Here is a 22,294-nt window from a genome sequence, read left to right as displayed (position 1 = left end):
ACATATGTAAATTGAAATTTGCTATCGCCATAATTATGATGACTTAGCTTTAACTTCCGAAATTTAAAGCGAAAAAAATCGTAAATCGCGTTAATTAAGTGGTACTGTTTTACAGAATAAAATCATCGCAATAACAAAGACGTCTTGTTGTTAGATATAACGAAATATTGCCATAAATAAGGTGACTTGTGGTATATATATAGCAAATATTGCGATAATTAAGTCTTCTTAGTGTTAAATTTAACAAATCATTGCGCTAAATAAAGTGCCTTGTTGTTAGATACAGCGAATTATTGCGATAAATAAGGCGTCATCTTGCAATATACAAAACATTATCGCAATAATTATCAAATATGGTTTAGTTATAAACAATTACACAAGGCAGCTCCAGGCTTCCGTAGATATCTCTATTAATTAATAAGATATCTCTATTAATTAATAAAATATCTTATAAAGTATGTATTTAAAAGATATCTTTATGAAGAAGTAAGATATCTTATATACTTTATAAGATATCTTATTAATTAATAGAGATATCTTATTAACTTATGGAGATATATTATAAACTTATAGAGATATCTTATAACTAATAGAGATATCTTATTTACTTTCAAATTAAATAAGATATCTAAAAAAAATTAAAGATATCTTAAAAAAAATAAAGATATCTTAAAAAAATTAAAGATATCTTAATACTTAATAAGATAACTTGTTAAATAAATAAGATATTTCAAATTTGAATAAATATAAATACGGCGTGCCATACATAAATCTATTAAGTGTTTTAATTGCACACTCACAGCGACACATCCTCACATCTAAAATGAAAGACACAATCAAAATACATAGTAACTTACGTTATATTTGTTTTTCTTCGACAAAGGTAATTACTAGACTCTGGTTTGTAAAATCCCTTATTACAATTACCACAATATCCTACAATAAGAAAAAAAACCCATATGTCTTGAACTTGCGCCATAGTAAGTAAAATAACCTAAGATGAAGCCGACGAATCAAGACATTACTTATTAATGAAAGCTATATTTTATAAAGGCTTCTTTTTCGAATTCTCTTGGGCGCTGGACACAGCGCAAACATTGTCGCCGCGATATCAAACAACCGATGCTCCAATCTCGTTGATTGATGAATAAAACATTTGCAGATCGAACATTGTTGGGCTTTATTTGAGACGATGTATTATATATGTAAATAAAGGCAACAGTAGTATACCGCTGTTCAAAACTCATAAATCCATGGACAAAAAACAAAATCGGGGCAACAAACTAAAACTAAGGGAAACGCATTTAATATAAGAGGAGAACAACGACACAACATTAAAATGTAACGCACACAGAAACGGAGTAAGCATTAGACAAAATCCTATGAGAATAACAAATAAAACATCAAAACCAAATACATGAATTTGGGATAGATAAGTACCGTGACACGTCTTAAAGCAATGTGAATTCACACTAAAAAATAAGCGAAAACAAACGACACAACGGAATTACAACGTTAAAATGTAACACACACAGAAACGAACTATAATATAACAATGACCATATTCCTGACTTGGTACAGCACATATATAAAGGAAAAATGGTGGGTTGAACCTGATTTTGTGGCATGCCAAACCTCCCTCTTTTATGGCCATGTGAAATATAACATTAAAATGACAACACAACATTACAGGACTACAATTATATAAATAAATTGGAGAACATAATTGACAAGGAAACACACGAATAATAGCTAACAAAACATTTTTTTCAAAAGGCAACAAGTTTAAAATTTTAATACGCCAGAAGTGCATTTTGTCCACACAAAACTTACTAGTGACGCCCAGATACAAAAGTTTGAAAGCCGAAACAAGTACAAGGTTGAACAGCATTAAACCTTTATTAGTTTTTTTTTTCTAATATTTTTTTTTAAGTATCTCATATCCCCAAAGAATTTGGAGATAATTCATAGCTGGTCTCTTATATTGTGCAGATATTAGATTAAGGAATAATCGCTTGTCTTAGGGAAGAAAATTTACACCGTCACATACTCCATTTGCAATGTTTATACAGTGTTAAGACAAGTTATTATTTTTTGTATTATCTATTTTCAACGTGATTATTATTTTTTTATGACGAAATAAATGACTCCAGCAGCTTCTGAATCTGTTGGAAAAAAAACTAATGTCACAATATGAACTATGGTAAAATAATTATCTACTCGACAAGGAGTAATTACCTGATTCATGTAGCTCCTCGCCAGGCTTGTTACATTCGACTAAAGTTAAAACACATATACTTTCATCGCCTCCACTTTGTTTTATATATCCTTTAGTTCGATCGCATACACAAATGCCTTTTTCATTTCGTATTTGTTCTAAAATGAAATTGGGAACTAATAAATATATATATATTTGGTATATTAATTGTCTATACAAAAGTAGTATCTGTAGTGAAATTTAAGAAATAAACAATAGTGATAATGGTTATGGTAAATAAATAAATTAAACAAGAATGTGTCCTCAGTACACGAATGCCCCACTCGCACTATCATTTTCTATGTTCAATGGACCGTGAATATGGGATAAACACTTTAATTTTGCAATAAAATTTGAAAGATCATATCATAGGGAACATGTGTACAAAGTGTGAAGTCGATTGGACTTCAACTTCATCAAAACCTACCTTGACCAAAAACTTTAACCTGAAGCGGGACAGACAGACGGACGGACGAACGGACGCAAATACCAGAAAACATAATGCCCCTCTACTATCGTAGGTGGGCATAAAAAATATGACGGAAGCTACCAAAGGATTATTTAAACTTATTAGTCAAAGACAAACTGAATACGCAATGTACACTATTGACACCTTATACATTAAATGATTTAGACGCGCTTTTCTTATTTTACCTGAAAAAGGAACGTTCCGGGAATTGTCAAATTTTGCATCATGTGTCGATGGTGTTGCAAATGAACATGATTAACATCATGCTTATTGCTTTGTATTTTATTTATCCTTAATTGTTGGCATCGATATCATCCCATGAGATTGATTCAAGAAATAAACTGATAACAAACATCACTATGTTTTAGTTCAAAAGATGTTTTAACCAATTATAAATATTCTTCTGATTAGGAACTGCTAAAGGAGAGATTCATTAAGACCCCTTTTTCAACAGCTCCCAAAACATAATAATTACTTTAAGCTACTTTTTTGGAAAGTAGAATACTGGTTCTACATAAAATTGGGCTTCTTTTCGACAATACAATGCACATATATCGGGTACTATCATCATTAAGTCGAGATAAATTTCTAATCACTTCATAATTTAAGCAGTTGAGTTAAATTTTAGACGGTTTCCATCTTTAATGGAAGTGGCCGTATTTGTGTTCATTTTTAATATTTAAATATAAATTGTATTTGATGATTTTACATAGATTTGGAGTGAACTCGGATGTGGCCACTTTCCTTTGACAAAAAAAAACAGCAAGTTAAGAGTTACATATTATGGTATATTTGATTATGTTGATAGACTTTTCATATTCAAGCTTGAATTTTGGTACTTTCATGATTAAATCAGTTCAAATCTTTCATGTTAACTAATTAATAAGACTGAAGTAGACATTTTAGGTAGTTCATAACACTGCAGGGAGATAACTCGTTAAAACAGCCGACCGTTTTAATCACGTTCTATTGTTAAGGAAATATAAAGCTTTTCAATGATTATTATAGGTGTTTGTCAAACTGCTATATAAATTAGAAGGTTTTTTTTCTGTTAAAGTGGTTGGTTCAAATTTTTCGAAATGTTTTAATTTATGTCAAGTGTCAAAGTAAATATTTTTTCAAAATATTATTCAAAATCAAACCAGCCAAATGAATATAAGTTAAGGTGTTTGTTACAGCCTTAAGTGTTTAAAAAGTTTCCGAAGTCTTTAATCAGATGAACCTGAAATTTTAGGCAAAAAACGACTCTTACCGGACCTACACCTTTTAAAAACCTTAAAATCTTTAAAAAATCGAAAATTTAACAATAGTTAAATATTTATTCGAAATCTTTACCTTTTTAATAATTTTTAATTCAAAAAAGATTTGGGATGGCAGCTTGCCTAAGAAATGTTTAAGCGTTACTAAAATTGCATAATTACACAGCATAGCTATTAAAATTCTCACCTTGTAGGCATGTGGGCCGGTCTACACATTGTGATCGTTCAAACCACTCTGTCTCGTAAGTATCTGCAATGTATTGTCCTTCTGGACATGGAACACAAACATCTGTGCTGTTCTGTGTGTTACAGGGTTTAAAGTCCTCAGCTACGAATCAAAAGGGGATAGTAGTAAGTATGCATTCGTTTTTATTTTTATTTTCAAGGGATAGTAAATTAACTTAATATTCGATACTGAAACCCAGAACAACATTATTCATGTGATTATATAATTTGCCCTTATTTATCTTACTCTTTTTTGTGTGACTATTTTTTTTTGTGTACATGTTTGTGCTCTGGATGCATTTAAAAATGAGATTGTTTGACAATATAATGCATGATCTGTTAGATTGCTTTGATTGGTAATCATGATAGATCAATAATGTGGTGCCTAAAAAAAGTAAAATTACAAACAAAATGAACTAGCACTTGTATTCTAATCGTATCAAATTCATTATATTGAAAACGATGCATGAACAAAACAAACAGGCATGTTTATGGATAAAAAAGTCAAAGGTAGGGGTACAGCAGTCATCATTATGTTACAATCTTCATCACAAAAAAATCCCCACCACCAACAAACAAAGACGCACAAAACAGCATACTAGTATATCAAATTAAACAACCTCATTTATTACTTTCGTATTTTGTATATTATTTCTGTATGTTTAATTCCCCTAAACCCATTATGGATTGAAAGATTCCAAGTACTGGGACTTAATGGTTAGATGAAAATTAACTCTGACATAGAATTGATCGTTTGACATCAGAATGTAAACGTCACCTGAGTAGATATGTAAAATATATTTGTCGTTCAAAGTATGAAGATATAGTCCATATTTCTTTTAGGTATATCCTCTGCCGAATGTAGATTAGAAGTTTACCTTGTCCCTCGTGCTGCTTGTTTATATGCTTATTGTGTATTTCGTCTAAAACAGAGCCACGTCATTATGTATCAAAGAAACACAAAAGGGCATATAGACATAGCATTAGCAAATATGAAAGAAAAGAATACAAAAAATGCAGCTGTGTTCTGCAATGCAAGAATGACAATACTAAACATATATAACTTAAATTTCTAGAAAAGTGCTTGTGGTTCTAAAGACCGTCTAAATCTTGTTGCGAGTGTGTACTCCATACAAAATGCTATTTGCGAACACCAATTAATGTAACCTTTATTTACATGAGGGTGTCGTACTTCAGTGTTTCAAACCGATGCCCATATCCTTTCCCTTTTTTACGTCATAAAAAAGCTTAGAATTATTTTTTATTCGTTTACAATTGTGTTGACCATCAAAAACACGAAATAAGAGATAAAATAATAGAAAACGAACTCAATTTTTGAAGGTATATATTAAGTATTGGATTATGTTTGTTCTATAGTTAAGATCATGTTGTCAGGGTTAAAATTACACGCATGTTGTATTTTTATCAGGCTCACACTCATCTTGTCAACTGATAACGAATGTCCCTTGCCATGTTAACATTACATTACTTTTAAAGTCCCTATATTAATACTTATATAGATTTCACGACTTGTAGTTCATACACTGGTTATTATGGTGGAGGATACTGTCCATTCATTTTTTTCGAAAATAAGCTATTGCTATGTCTAATGATTTTGTGTTTTAATGTACAGATACTGTTACAATTTATTGGTCTCATCCGAGTGCTCCCAAACAGGAGGGAATTACGAAAGAAGAAGCACCACGTAAAAAAGATATATATAAAGTTGAAGAGAATAGATATCCAAAATTCAGAAAAAGTGCAAAATATAGCTTAAGCCATTTGTCCAAATAATTCAATATTTGATTCGTGATACACATAAGATAAATTAAAATCCATTCTACAAATGGTATACCTAGAACAGCGCTATGTAATGGTAGTTTACCTTGTTGTATAGAATACGAAGTTCGATAGCATCTGAAATAAGTAATGTACCTTTACATTGAACCGTCCAACAGCAAACGTCTCCTCGCTGCTTTTGTCCTATTAAACAGTGATGGGTTGACATCAGATTATACAGGTTTTGTGTAAAGCTAAAAAACATAAATAAAATATTAATGGTACACGCATATATATACACTTGCGATGTTTAAATATATGTGTTCTATAAATACGTGTTATAATCAACCAACATATCTAAGAGTAGCGAAATTCACTTGAGAACAGTGAACGTATAAAAAAAAAACGAATGTCCCTGTTCATGATAAAATTAATTGGTCACCGTTTTGCTTATTTTTATCTCAATCTTTGTATATATATATATATATATATCTGTTGAAGGGGCACTAGTTACGAGATATGTAAAAAATCTAAAGTTTAATTTGATTTTTTGTTTGTGCAATCAATAATGAAAGTGAGATAGTGAAATAACAGTTCGCTTTTTGCAGCCAAAAAGGTTCAATTTTGTCAAATTACGCTAAGAAACATTGATAATTAGGTTTTCACTTGCAAGTGAATGAGTCGACCTCTTTAAATCCGTATTCATGTGAACTTCAATTTAACCCCTAACTAGAGATTGACAACGCATGCATTGTACGTGTACTAGTTATTTAAAGAAAAAGAATGTCAACAATGAAAGTGGACTACTGTAAATCATTCGATTACTAATTCGATGCACATAAAATCATTCTTATACGGTTAAAAGCAATGAGAAACATCTATTTTTAATCTATAAAATCAAATCAAACAGACCTATAAAAATCCAATTGCACGTGTTGGTTTAATCTATTCATATCTTTATTTATGTTTACATCGCTTTTATGGTAATCTGAGGTCAAATCGATAGTTAATTAGATGGCGTCTGGACTAAAATACACATGAAACTAACTTTTATATTATCTACCCCACGGTCTGTAAACTGTTTATTTTAGACTTTTGATACACAGGCACTTGTTTCTATCCATACGAAGGTCGACTATCCATATAAATAGAAGAAATTTGTTTTAGGTCACGACAGTCTTCGCTTGGGACGCTTTTTCTACCCTTCAACTTAATGCTAAAAATCCCTACCTTATATGAATCGATTCAGTGAATATTTTCATTTAAGGTTCCACTAAAGTCAAAATATAGGACACTTCATAAACATCTAAACTTTGCCTGTATTTTTCAACCTATAACGAATAAAGTCATAAACTATGAGAATATATGTTCATTTAAACATACTTTACATATACACACAATATAAATTGTAAATAAACTTGAAATTGTTATGTTGTGGCCAAACCGGTTCTTGGGGTGAACACTAAATTTTCAAAAAAATCTGGAGGCCTGCAAGACGACTTTATTTGGTTAAAATTGGTATGGACGAATACTATTACATGTAATGCAGGGCAAGCTAATGTTGATTTTTTATAAAATGTATTGATTTTCGAGTTTCAGTTAATTTCATGTATCTAAGTGAACGAATATCGAAGGTACAATACAGAAATTGGACAAATATGCCATTAAAACATATGTATGTGAAAAATCAGCATTGGCTTGCCCTGCATTACATGTAACAGTATTCGTCCATACCAATTTTACGCAAATTAAGTCGTCTTGCAGGCCTGTAGATTTTTTTGAAAATTTAGTGTTCGCCCCAAGAACCGGTTTGGCCACAATATAACAATTTCAAGTTTATTTACAATTTACACAGTGTGTATATGTAAAGTATGTTTAAATGAACATATGTTCTCATAGTTTATGACTTTATTCATTATAGGTTGAAAAATACAGGCAAAGTTTAGATGTTTTAGAAGTGTCCTATATTTTGACTTTAGTGGAACCTTAACACTAAACTAATTTCATAATCCCCACAGTGTTCCTCTCCACGGTAATCTACTCTCAATTCACTAACCATGTCCAAAAGTTCAACTACCATCTTTTCAATGTATCTATGCCTGTGCTTTTGATAGTGTGGATAAATGTTTTACATTATTATAAACAAATATGAAAATTTGAGTCAAATCGGTGACAGATAGTGCCCCTTTAAGAATATATCTATCCTTTTGGGTAATATTTAGCATTCCCCAATTCGCATGTAGCCATAACGTAGATATAGCTCTATAATTGTATGATAACGTATATTTTTTTAATTATTAGGATACATAACAGATCATAACACTGCTGATTCAATACTCTAATAAAATTTAAAACTAGGTTCGAGTTCTTATATATAACATTCTATATAATACTGTCCTTTACAAAAATATTATGAAAAATACGACCTTTTAGATTAAAAATGATAAATGTACCTTTGTTAACTATATTTAAATACAAGCTGACATATAGCTGATTCTGCTATAAATAGAACTTGCGTCATTGTATAGAAATTTGGATAACAATAACACTGGCTGAAAATATTCCGTAAAATGATTTTAATCTTATTACGGGAGCAAGCACTAGTCGATACATGGAAATAAATGTGGTCAGAAACATCGAATCGACTGCACACAAAACAGTTATCATAAAACATTTGATTTTGATTTTCTCAGGTGATTTTCGATTAAGACAATTTATGTATCGCTTTTAAATAAGTAGTTAACATGTATACCAGTATCAACAGTTTACCGATTTTATAATCTTATTTATACGTACTTGTAGATTACACAAATTCATAAATATATTAATAATGTTGACATGTTTCTCACCTAAACAGGTTGCACGCTAGAATAGTGTATAACATGTATAATAAAGCTTCTAAAAATAGATTGGGAATTTTCCAATAACACTTCCTGTCGGTTAATTTTAGACCGCCTATTTCCACCAAATTTGTGTACAATGGCGTAGGATTTAACAAAAAGATCTGATTTTTATCTTTTTACAATAATTGTTTTCAATGTTTCATTACCAGAATAACAATGACGGCCTTCAACTTTACTTTTGATATCAAGTTTTTCATGCATGTCAGAAAGATGTTTAGGTTCATCATGTTCATGACAAAAGGGGGACGAAAGATACCAGAGGGACAGTCAAACTCATAAATCGAAAAAAAACTGACAACGCCATCATTGGTCATGGCTAAAAATGAAAAAGACAAATAATAGTGCACATGACATAACATAGAAATCTAATATGTAATTCGAGTATTCAGAAGCGGATTTAGGCGGGGGCGTAGCGGGCGGGCGCCCCCCTAAAATTTGCAAAGTATGGGTTGTCTTCAAACTGTTTCAGTTTCGGAGACCATTCCTTCTTAACATTCAAAGTATAAAAAACAGTCAGGTTAACCAGGGACTTTCAATACAAAGTAACTTAGAAACAGAAACAACGTGTTTACTAATCAACTGACCTACGATTTATTCAAGTTCAATAAGTATTATATACTTCAAAGTCTGACTGAAAAATAAAAAAAATGTTTAAAGCAGTTAAAGAACAAAAAATATTTACATTGTATTTGTCGTTTTTAGAATCAATCTCTTTGATAATCGAAGTGCCGAATTATGTATACCGTATAAGAGGGGGGATAGGACCTTTATCGGGACTCCGGGATCGGGTGTTTTTAAGCTCAGGGTTTCGGGATTGACCCTTTCGGGATCCGGGAAACTCTTATTTTCGGATTTCGGGACGTCGGGATTTACTCTATTTAAATTCGGGATCTCGGGATTTCGTTTTTTTAAGTCCGGGATTTCGGGATCAGGAACCCTCCTATCCCCCTCGTTTGACATGCATGGCCGGGATCCCTACAAAATAAAAATAACTTCGTAAATGCATCTCATCTTGATTTTAGTGGTTTGTGGCGAACACAGTATATATAAAGTCTGGCACGACCTCCGAAAATCCAAAAAGTAAAAACAGATATTATGAAAGGACAATTAAAAATCATCGAGGAAATTTTCGTTTGCAAAATGTAATTCCAGTATCTTGTATTGGTCATGTAAGCTGATGTGATCTGTCTTGTCTCACTTTGCTTCCGTCGATCCGCCCGTCTATCTGTCAACTTTTTACATTTCCATCGTCCTAACCAAGTTTGTCGAGGATGGTGTTATGGAGTGTTAAAGTAATTCTAAGTGAACCGGTTTCATTTCACATAATTGAAACCATGTTGAATGGCTAAGACACATTGACGATCTGCAAGGGCTTCGTATTTTTGTGATGTTTTTGTATTTCTGTTTATCACAACTACCAGCACTAATGTCTTTAAATGATTGGTTGAATGAGATATTATTATCTGATATTGATATATAGATTATTTTAGAAGTGCTGGTATCTTGAGTGTAGATTGGTTTGCATAAGAACACAGAATCAAAATAAAATGTTCGCATGATCTTCAGCTTCTTTTTTGGGCTGCAGCTTTATAACTGTAGCTTTATAAACTCAATCATAGATATGCAGAATGAATCTCTAACATGTAGTGCGTAAGTTATTGGTGTTAGGAAATTGTCGAAGATATTTCAAGTTTGTAGGAGACCTTGCCATCATAACTGAGAGGTTTTTCGCGGAACAGGAACATATTGTTTTACATTCTGTCCGTCCATGATAGTGGTTGTAGATTATTGTCATTTGGATTTAGGTGGTTTCTACTTGAAACTTTAATTTCTTGCTGACTGTACCTCACAATAGTTCAAAATACCTACATTGCACCCCTTTAGAAGAATATTTAAAAAAAAAACAACACCAAAAATTATTCGCATCGCTCCGCTCGGCGTCTATAAACATTGCGCCCACCTAATCTGAAATCCTGGATCCGCCCCTGGTATTGAGTAAATTTCAATACTGGAATCCAACACTGCAGATAGTTATGACTGAAAGTTATGAATTGCTTGGTGACTGCATGATGTATGGGAACATCTATTAAACATTGTTAAATACTAGTGTGCTCTTTTTCTTTGTAGTGTCTTGTCAATGAATATCGCTCAATGATTGATTACTGCATCAATATCAATGAAGCTGAATTAACAAAGGGCACTGAAATAGAATATTTTGCTTTCTATCTTGATTTTTATCAAACAATTAGTCTAAGGATGCTTTGTGATGACTCAGTGGCGGATCCAGAACTTTTGAAAGGGGGGCCCGCTGACTGACCTAAGGGGGGGCACGCTCCAGTCACACTTCAGTTATACCCTATCTAAACAACCAAATTTTCCCCCCAAAAGGGGGGCCGGGCCCCTAGCCCCTTCCCCCAGGATCCGCCTATAGATCTTTGCCGATTTTTTGTTTCACCAACTTAATATGGCACTTTTTAATACTGTTTGCTTGGTGAATGCTTGCTCTTTTAAAAGGAGCTACTAGAATATGTGTTCTCAATTGTTGTGTTGGAAGGTCAAAGTTCAAAGGTACCAAAGACCCATTATGATTTAGTTGACTGCATACACACCTTTTTTACAGATGACCACGGACACGTTCTATTTATTGTTTCGACAATGTCATCCTATAATCTCAGTTTTTGACTTCACTAATTGAAACATACATACACCCATTTTTGTACTATTTCACCTATTATGTCTGTTTTATTCACGCATCGTTGTAAATATAATAGAATTTGATACGAATGTCATACAAGTGAAAGGTTTAGCGCTACAAAAACAGGTTCAATTCGCCATTTACTACATTTGAAAATGTCTGTACCAAGTCAGGAATATAACAGTTGGTGTCCATTCGTTTGATTTGTTTTATCATTTGATTTTGCCATTTGCTTAGTGACTTTCCGTTTCGAATTTTCCTCGGAGTTCAGTATTTTTGTGATTTTACATTTTATACAGAAGATAGCTTAAGAGAAATGAAATGGAACATTTCATCAATATAAGAAGATCTTGATTTTGCTGATGATCTATTTGTTTTTTATATTACATACCGATTACCATTTACAAGAGAACACGAATCGATTAAACAACTTTGCCAGCCAATGCGAGTTGGACTTAGAATTAACCAGACAAAAACCAAAAGTCGTGACTTTTAACATCATTTACCCAACTCCTTTATAAGACGACGGAAAGATCATTCTATCATATGTGCAGTACAGTACGAAACAATGAAGAAGCAGGAAAGGACAATATGACTGGATTAAACAAAGCCAGGTATATATTTACAATGTATGGATATCATCACAATGCTATCAACTAACCAAACTTAAACTGTACTCGATGTGCAAATGTATACTATCTACTCTGTTTTATGGATCAGAATGCTTGAGGCACATAAAACGAACTAAGTAAACTGTCATACAAAAAACTTTAGAGGAATCTTGTGCATGTCCTAGAATATCCAATGAAGACATACTAAGACATTGTAAGCAATATATATTGTAGCATGACTATAATGTTAATGGGAACGCGTTTGAAATGGAAATGTGATTAGAATACATATAAATTCGATCACCATAACGGCATTACATTGGACAACAGAGAGAAGGTGTTAGAGTGGAAGACACAAAAAAAAAACCCACAGTGTTGTACTGAAGAAGGAGAACTGAAGACCATAAATAACGACAAAAGAAGATATGGCCACAGACAGACAGAAATGGAGAACCTTTGTTGTTGCTCTACATGCCACTTTTGTCGACACATTATTGAGAACATCGATGTGTAACCAATGTGGCTTATATATGCACATTTTTGTATGTGCATTTTGCAAAGAGTATTAATTGATGTCGGCAATATTGACGATATCGCCCCAACATCGTGTACTAAAAATGGATCAAACACTTAGATTTGTTTGTGTAATTGTTGTGTAAGAAATATAAAAAGTACGTCTTAATTTTTTTGGAAGCGTAAGAAAATTTCAACCACAAGTGGAAATCCTACATTACAATAGCCAGTACTTCGGTACTGGCATGAAAATACGGATTGTTTGTGTTAAAATTTGCTGTTACAAAATATTAGAAATTATTTTAAATTAAGGAATGTATCTCCCTCATGCAAAGCTCTGATTCCTTTCACTAATTTGGCTATACTTTTTGGACCTTTTGGATTATAGCTCTTCGTCTTTTATATAAGCTTTGGATTTCAAATATTTTGGCCACGAGCATCACTGAAGAGACATGTATTGTCGAAATAGGCATCTGGTGCAAGAAAATTGGTACCGTTAATTTTATTACAACTGTTTAATTTTTTTTATTAACCTTTTTTATCAATTAACACTGGCCAGTTCAAAAACACAAGGTAATGTAATAAACGGACAATTAAAAATGTTTTTAGAGTCCCACTAAAGTCAAAACATGTTATATTATACATCAAAATTTGAGGAATTTAGTAGTGAATCGCTTAATCATAAAACTTAAGCCAAAAATGATTGTATAGTAAGAACTTGGCAATTTAATTCATCATTGTTTATAAAAAAAAATGGACATTAACAGACTACTCTATTTTCCCTAAAAAATGAAGCATTATCATCCTTAAATCTGCATCTAGGGCAAGCTTGGGCTTCATAGTAAAAATAATTTATAACAAAATAGGTATACATCTATAAAGCATGTTAGGCAAATTCAAAATGAGAAGACATTGTTTCCATGTGGGAACTTCTTTCATAAAAAGTATGGAAGACCATACCTGTACATACATTTGTACACTATTGGACATACACATACCATTTTCAACATACAGATAGCATTAAAATTAAAACAATTTCAATGCTAAAAATATTTATTATAATAAATTTTACTTAATTTAATCACAGGATGAAAAAAAATACATATCATACTACAGAATATAACAAGTGAAAAAGGGAAGATTAAATAGCCTTGAGGTAAAATTAATGTTAGATCAAATACATCTATTCTGTGATTCTCTTGTCTTTTTTTTCTTAAAAAGAAAATTGAATATTGGGTTTTTAATCTCTTTTTTTTCGTAGTTTCCTCTTCTAAAAAAAATAAAGAATTGAAAATTAACCACATTACTATCTTTTTCTTCAAGGAATTAGAGTACAAATATAATTTCATTTTTTAATATCGGTTCAACAAGTTTTCAAGACGCGCGTCTGGCGTTTAAAATTATAATCCTGGTACTTTTGATAACTATTTCAAACTTATTCTAATTTCGTTTGCAAGGCTATATAACAATGAAGGAGACCCATATATTTTTTGGCTTCCAGGTTATCGAGTAAGGAAAAAATATACATGTAGAATGACATACAGGTACAAAATTGTAATGGAGAAGAAAAATGCACTCCAAAGTAATATACAAAGTAAAATATGAACATATGCATTTTAATTCACAGTAAATTAGTTATTATATTAATATCTAACTGCGAACAATGATCGAAATGGGTTACATGTTTAATTGTCTCAATTCCATATGGATTTTATATAAATAAACAGTGCAAAACAATTTCAGCTAAAGTGAACAGATGTATTCAAAAGTGCATTATGTTGGTTGACATATCCAACAATAGCAGTCATCACGTGACTTTTGTGACGTCACACATCACCCGTATCAAGCCCAAGTAAATTGTATAGAAATGCATAGGGGCTTTCTGGAATCGATGAAATACATTACTTTAAGTTCATGATACTAAAAGTGTGGGTCTTTGTAGTAATTCCTCATATATTTAGAAATATAAATATTCCTTTTGGAATAGTTTAAATTTTGATCTTCTCCATTCCAAATGCTTTTGAAAATTTGTCTTGTTGCCTCGATATTTCACACTGTTAAATCGTACAACTACGATAAATATTGGATTTTCTGTCGTCTTTAACCTTAAATTGCGATTTAAACAAAACAGATGAAATAATTGTGGGTCTTTGTGCTTATTCATAAATATTTGAAATATCGTATATAGAATAGTTTAATTTTCTATTATGTCCCTTCCAAATTGATTTGAAAATAAGCTATTTTCAGAAAATCTGCTATTATTTTTCAAGATGGCGACCAGATTGACAGCGCGGGGCAACATGGTAAAAATATTATTTGTACGATTTTTACTATGAAAATTAAATAACTGTTGGATGTTCGCGTTTTCATGCATTGTCTTACCTTAAAGCAGCATGTAATCGAACATTGGTTCCTTTTTATCAAGCTTAAACATGCTGTTGTTATTTTTATAAAATTTTGAAAAATGGCGAACAAATAATTTTCAAACGTAGAGGATGTTCGACACTTATTTTGTTAATGCACATAATTCAATTTATTTTCTCTGTTTATATTGCAATTAAATATGACACGGTATTGTAACTATAAGAATAGCCTTAGACATAGCAAGATTAAGGAGATATTAATTAAGTCATAACATCAACGTGATCAAAGAAAACAAACATGGCACCTAATCACGATGTAAGTTTTGACAAAACCCATGTAGATGCATGTTTTGACAATACCTATGCCGGTTAGTGTTGTCCGATTATCAATGAAATTCTTTGCAATATTATTTTATATTCATAACAGAAGACATCGAATGGATATAAACCGAGGTGAACTAAATATATTTTTCAATTTTATTTAAATAATTCATCAGGTAACCAGTAAAAAAATCCTAATTGAACCAGTCACATGCAGAGTTATCGAACGTGATTATGACTGTAATAGTTGCATATGTTTGCTCTCCTTCTTAATTAGAAACTTTTCAAGAAACTTCGTTGGTAGCAGCATGTAAAAAACTTGGTTTTATAATTTTATAAAAGAACAAACTCTAAAACATCAAACAATGTATAGGTATTCATATACAATTATGAATTTATGTTTTTGTTCAAATATGTTCACTCTTGAATAAAAAATATGTACTCAATACATACAGTTACTATGGTTACATGCATATATCCAAAATAACCAATTATATTATTTTTTATCCATACCTGCTTTGTAGCCAAATTTTTTTTCTTCTAAAAATAATACTGTTAACCAGTTTTACACCAAATCATCACTTAGCAGCACCAGCTATTTCTCAATTTCTAATGAATACGTCAATCATTCACTCTAACAACTCCTTTGAAATATGATGTACAAAATGTTTATAGTAGGGTAGTATCTGAAAAGAAAAAAAGGTGTATATAAAATGAAAAACCATAGATGGCAGTTCATTCCTGTAGTAAAGAAGGCATGTTCTTTATTCAACATGGTAAATTTGGTATGTGTATGTAACTTAAGCACCTGCTTCAAGTGAAAAATCAGTCATGGATGGCAATTTTCATGATAATCAAAAATTTTAAAAAATAAATAAATTGGCTTTGCTTCATCTGAACATGTAACTTGATTTTGACAGACTTTCTCTAAAATAGTACTCACATGTTTATCAGACATATTTAACTTACTGGTATGTCAGGTTTATCAGCTGTTCATCATTATTTTATGAAAAGTACTCAATATTGCTTTTACAATTATCATCTAAATGTCGTTGTAACCATTTAATTTGTTGTTCTGCACAAGTGTTTTTTTCTTCACCTCAACTTTAAAAGATTTATCAGCTGAGCAATATGACAGGTGTCACTTTTGAAGCAAGGCTAGCTCACCCTTCTGAACACCTGCTGTCATTCTTTCTTTGTTTCCGCTTGCCATCCTTTTGAGATTGGTACTATTGACTAATGACTCTGTTCGTTTACATATATGTCTGTATCTTTTTTTTTTTATTTACAGGCATATTTTTTTAAGCTCTACAAACTAATTGAGGGCATCATGCGAAGTTCAACCTCAAATGCAAGCATTTACTATCATCATGATAAGAGAAAATAATCAATTGGCCTTGAAATTAGTAGTATGAAAGATTTATTGAATCTTAATTCGTCAGATCCTTTTTTATGAACGTATTGGTTATGTATTTAGGAAAACTTCGAAGAAAAGAAACGTTTTCTATACAACACCAACAGGTTGTCCTGACTATAGTTTCAATACAGTTAATTGTAACCGGAAAGTCCATATTTTAATTTGTCAAAATTCATAGAAACCTAGGCATGAATGGAAAATCCATGGGGTAATTCACATTTGTATTACGAATGTCATTAAAACTGATCGGGCGGAGCTTACGTTTTGATTTGCATAAGAACAGTCTATTTGAAGATGTGTGTGATTAGGATGATTGACGTTATAATTATTACTGATTTCTAATCACCTATCAGTGCCATCAAAGCAATTTACAAAAGAATGACTGGACACTTCATTGATGAGTTTATCCTAAAACACCTATCGAAAGATGGAATGGTTTATTATGACCGAAACGGTTAAACTCCGTCCAGTCAAGTGAAATAAATTGAGTAATAATTATATATAAAAAACAACTCTGCTATAAAAACTATTTTTCAAATCAACATGAAAATTCTTAAAAAAAAGGATTTTATTTAAAAGTATGTACAATTGTAGCTCTTTGTCATGTCCGCGATATGTAACTACTTACAATTTTGTATTACCTTTAATTTCAACTGTAAACTTTTGTCAAGAGTATCAATTTAGTTGTTTACACCTGTCTTTTTGCTGGCTCTTTCGCAGTTTTTTCTAGACGATTGCTGTTTAGCTTTTAATTAGATACAGATGGTACAAACTGAAAAATCTATTATCAAAATGTACTTAACAAAAAGTATAAAATTAGTGAACAATTCAGTGAACTTTATTATTGTCTCATGATGACTAGGTTATTCATTGTCAATAACTCTCTATATATATGTGTAGTTGTTGGTTTTGTAAGTATGTAAGTATGAATATATAAACGAGTCTAAATTGAAAACTACGTTCAAACCTATGACTGCGTTGGATAAAAACCGCAATTTTTATACGTGTGCATGTCAAACAAATTTCGTTGTAGAAGAGTCTTAAAACAGCACAAACAACATTTTCCAAAAGACCAAAAGAGTGAAAAAGTATATTTAAACAAAACGCATTTGACTAACAGGTCGAACAACTGATGTTCTTTAACCCTGCTGACTGCCATTGGCGATTGCCAAATAAAATTGATCACAGGTTGTAACAAAATGGATCTTATTATAAATTTAATACGTCACAGAAAAAAAAAATGTTAACTTGTGGACAGGTTGTTGTGCCACAAACATTCGGTGTCAATATTTCTTTAGTACACCATATCCGGATTTCGACAATAAATGTCTCTTCAGTGATGTTAGGGATCGAAACGGTATTTGGAAGGCCATATAAAAAGCACCCTCATTTTTAGAGAAAGTACCCTCATTTTTAGATTAACTCTTGAATTTTAAGAGTCAATATATAGGATGAACGGATCATATAAACCGGAGGGAAAATATGATACATGCCCAAACAAAAAATATAAACGAGTCTAAATTGAAAACTACGTTCAAACCTATGACTGCGTTGGATAAAAACCGCAATTTTTATACGTGTGCATGTCAAACAAATTTCGTTGTAGAAGAGTCTTAAAACAGCACAAACAACATTTTCCAAAAGACCAAAAGAGTGAAAAAGTATATTTAAAGTATGAATATATATATATATATAATTTCTTAGAGTGAAAACTGCATTTTCAGGATTCTTTAATGTTAATATTCACAGGAAGATAACTACATCAGCTAATCTTTATAGTCAACCATGTTAACTGCACATGTACCAGTCTGCATAAACAAAAACTATTTTTTTTTTATACATTTTCATTATTCCGAATCACTATTTACATTGGCCTAGTGGCTAACAATGCAGACTGACCTACATGTAATACATTTATATGCTTTACTTAGAAAAATCTACAAATTTTGAATTGGAAAATCTGTACCGTGTCCAATTTAAATTCCCAATCTGTCCAAGTGCCTGGAAGAAGCAGTGACAGCTTTGCTCATTGTTGAAGGCTGTATGGTTCCTTATTTTAACATAAAGTTGATAATTTTTGTGTCATTTGGTCTCTGATGAAGAATGGTATCATTGGCAATCATACCACATCTTCTTATTTTTACTTGTATCAAACATACTTTTTAATGCTACTTTAGCTCTGGAACTTACCCAAACTCCTGGTTCTCTAAGTCAGGGTTCTTTCTTTCTTGAGGGCAAGTAAGTTCTTGTAGAAAGGCAGAATGGTAGAAAGCGTTCAATTTTGGTAACATAACATTGTTCCATAGATTGAGGTCACGTTGGATTCTCTGAATAAATAACTGATATGGATCTATCGTGCGTAAAACAAAGTCAAGCGACTGAAAATGTCCAACATTTAACAATCCTTGACACTGGTAATAATAATCATGATTTTCTTTCAGAAATAGTTTCTCTCGGCGTTTCTGTAAACAAACGTTTTTATTTGCTGCCGCTTAAAATAAATTTATAGGTTTTGAATGGACAAGATTTTTCACTTCCAATAATCCCTTTTTACCATTACCAACAATAACAATGCCATCAGGGCTAACAGCAAGAAACTTAATATGTTCATTGTTGATAATTAGACCACTTGATTCTACCGTTAAAATAACATTTTCTTCCGCCTTCTTTAGTCTATATACCTCGATGGTACTACGTTCATGCAGAAGTCCATTTTTTGTGTGAAATGTTTCCCGAAACTTTGAGTATAACAGGTTTTGTACTAACTTCTTCTCCATTATAGATAGCCTTCTTAGAACTATTTTTCCAAAATTTGAACATGTTATGCTGTTTTCCTTTCAGAATGCAAGATATCCGATTGCGATTATCTGCAGATGCTATTTCTCTGGTTTTATTTTCAAAAATATTAATAGTTTTTTCCAGAAAGTCACTTTGCAGTACTATTAGATCTGTAACATGAATATCTTCTGTTACATCAATAGCCTCTTGTCCATAAGACCTTCTAGCCTTTTTGGAACAACTAATTGTTAATGATTTCATCTTTCTCTTCCAACGCTTTTGATTTGAATTATACTTAGGCCGTACTTTAACCTATAATGGTTTAATTTTTAAATTGTTACTTGGATGGAGAGTTGTCTCATTGGCACTCACACCACATCTTCCTATATCTATAAGCCTTATATTTAGTGCTGTTGGCTAGCCTTATATTACTACGATTACAGTGTCGTGTGAAATAAAATCCTGGTTGCGTAGCTGTTGTCTTTTGCCATACTTTAGGAGACCACTCTGGTCCAAAGTTCATACGCAATCCACCACCAAAGCACCTCCCATTCCATGAACCACTATTACATAAATATATAACTTTCCTCCGTTAAACTTCCACCGTAAATGAATCCAAGATTCAGCAAGATTGGTGGTGTTTTTACCTAACAAACGATCAGCCTTATCACTTTTTCGTGATAATAAAGTACAGACATGTTGGGTAATGTACTGTTCAACATCACTGTAATTTTTATGAGTTCCTTTACATGTTTCCTCCTCTTGTGCCTCAATGGATGTTCCTTCAGTCCACAGACTTATATGGTCTTCAAATATACCTGAACTTTCATCTTGATCTTGTAGAGAAGTGAGTATACTGTCATTTGAGGTAGTGCTAGATGATTACTCTGCTTTGCAAAAATCAGAACAATTACTGTGTTTTCCAAAAACATGGTGGACTGAATCTATAATATCATGACGAAGATTTTTTACTGCTTTGTTTTTTTCTAACTCCTTTTCCTATACTTCCTTTGCTCTAACTCTAATTGCACATCTCACAGCACTGATTAACCTGTAATACATAATATGAGAGGAATATTATTAGTGTAAACAATATTTTACATTAGTAAATTAAAATGTACTGATGTACACACATTATATCATAAATTTAATTTCAATGAGCTGATATCTATGGTATCTGAAAAAAATAATTACTTGCAAATAACCAGCTATTAAGGATAGAGCTAAAATGCATGCAAAAGGGAGATATATTAAAAATTTCATGTAAGCACCCATATGCTAACAACTTCATTGATGGTTCTTTCAGGAATACCTAATGCACTATATCATGCATATATAGATAGAAATAGAAAGAATATAATATATAATTGTAATTCATTCTGTGAGGTATAATACTAATAAAAGTTTTATTATGTTTAAAAGCACTCTTCACAGTTTCCTTATGTATGTTGTGTAATAATAGTCCGGCCGATTGGTGCAGATAAAGAGCAGAATTGCTCACTGGATAAGGAAAGCATAAAACTTTGCCCAGTAGTTCTTGGTAGTATACTGTTTGAATTTAGCTATGGACCCACTCAGAAAAATTCAGTATGGCTGTCGTTTTCAAGATGGCGGAAAAACGTTATAAAAATCAAGATTGTCCTCAAGTTATTTTAAATAATTTCGGAAATTAAAGTAATGACCCTTCAAAAATGGCCCTTATGTTTTTGAATTTGTTATCAATTAATTTTTAAATATAAATAAAATACTTTGGTTATTTCTAGAACGCATACATTTGCAAATATAGCTGCATATACAAAAATACGAATAGCGAAAATCAAAATGTTAATCAATATTTAAGATGTTATTGTAATTGTTCTTTTGGCGCTTTCAGTTTTCATGGTTTGAATGAATTAAGTTGAAGTCAGTCGATTGAACATTGATTTAGGTCGATTAAATGCGATGGCATATTAGATAACTTCTCTGAACTTTGAGGCAGTGCAGAGGGCCACTTGTCTATTGTCTTGTCGATGCAATGTCGTACGTCACTTATCGAGTTTCATTTCTCGTGCTCATTATATCGTCAAATTATTCTACGAAACCAATATAGGTGTAGCTTTCTGTAGCCGGCCGCCGCGGATTTGATGATTGCCATCATTTAAAATGGTTGAGGGACGACTATTTCCTTTTTCAACTATTCAGGGGGCCTGGTTATTGAATGAACTCCTGGTCAGCACTTTTATTAGTTTTAATGGTAATAGTCCTTTCAGAGTGTGGCGGAACTGTGATTGTTTGTTTTAAGCAAACTTGCGGAGTTGAAATATCAGCTCCACTATAAACAAATGCCGCGTGTATTACTTTGTTGTTGATTGTAAGTGTGTGAGTACTCAGATTTATCACTGTGCCCAGTGTGTCCAAAATATCTAGCCCAATTATAATATTGTCTGTTAAGGCCGCTTTGCATACATCTCATTGTATGTTTACTCTATCAATGTCGCGGGAGATTGTTCTTTAAAATTTTCCCAGTAACCAGCTGTTCAACCAAACCACGTATCGTTACGGTCTCCGAATCTTCAATGTCTACCGGGAATAATTTCTCATTCACTAATGTTATCATTGCAACAGTCTCCACTTTATGCTCACATTCTGGTCATATATAATATCTAGTACTGCTAATGTCCCATGGCAAATAGACTTTGGAGTCGAGTGTTGGCCTACTGGTCCG

General features: G+C 32.0%; 1 protein-coding gene across 2 annotated transcripts in view; it reads right to left on the bottom strand.

Moving 5' to 3' along the window:
• The window catches only part of LOC134721453 (uncharacterized), a 57,929-nt gene extending 49,043 nt beyond the window's left edge, over positions 1 to 8,886 (bottom strand). Inside the window, exons 1-5 of one of the 2 annotated variants that reach the window (XM_063584495.1) lie at positions 8,839 to 8,886; positions 6,146 to 6,243; positions 4,173 to 4,313; positions 2,239 to 2,376; positions 858 to 936 (exon numbers count right to left, since the gene is read on the bottom strand). In XM_063584495.1, coding sequence (XP_063440565.1) covers positions 858 to 936; positions 2,239 to 2,376; positions 4,173 to 4,313; positions 6,146 to 6,243; positions 8,839 to 8,873 — 491 coding nt within the window. In that variant the 5' untranslated portion in view covers positions 8,874 to 8,886. Of the gene's footprint in view, positions 1 to 857; positions 937 to 2,238; positions 2,377 to 4,172; positions 4,314 to 6,145; positions 6,244 to 8,785 lie in introns of both variants that reach the window. The other variant, XM_063584496.1, reaches the window with a different exon arrangement.
• Between the last annotated feature and the right edge of the window lie 13,408 nt (positions 8,887 to 22,294).

Source organism: Mytilus trossulus, chromosome 6 (genome assembly GCF_036588685.1).
Source record: "Mytilus trossulus isolate FHL-02 chromosome 6, PNRI_Mtr1.1.1.hap1, whole genome shotgun sequence".
Lineage (NCBI taxonomy): Eukaryota > Metazoa > Mollusca > Bivalvia > Mytilida > Mytilidae > Mytilus > Mytilus trossulus.
The sequence above is the reverse complement of the archived record's forward strand: the minus strand, read 5'-3'. Positions and strand labels throughout refer to the sequence as shown.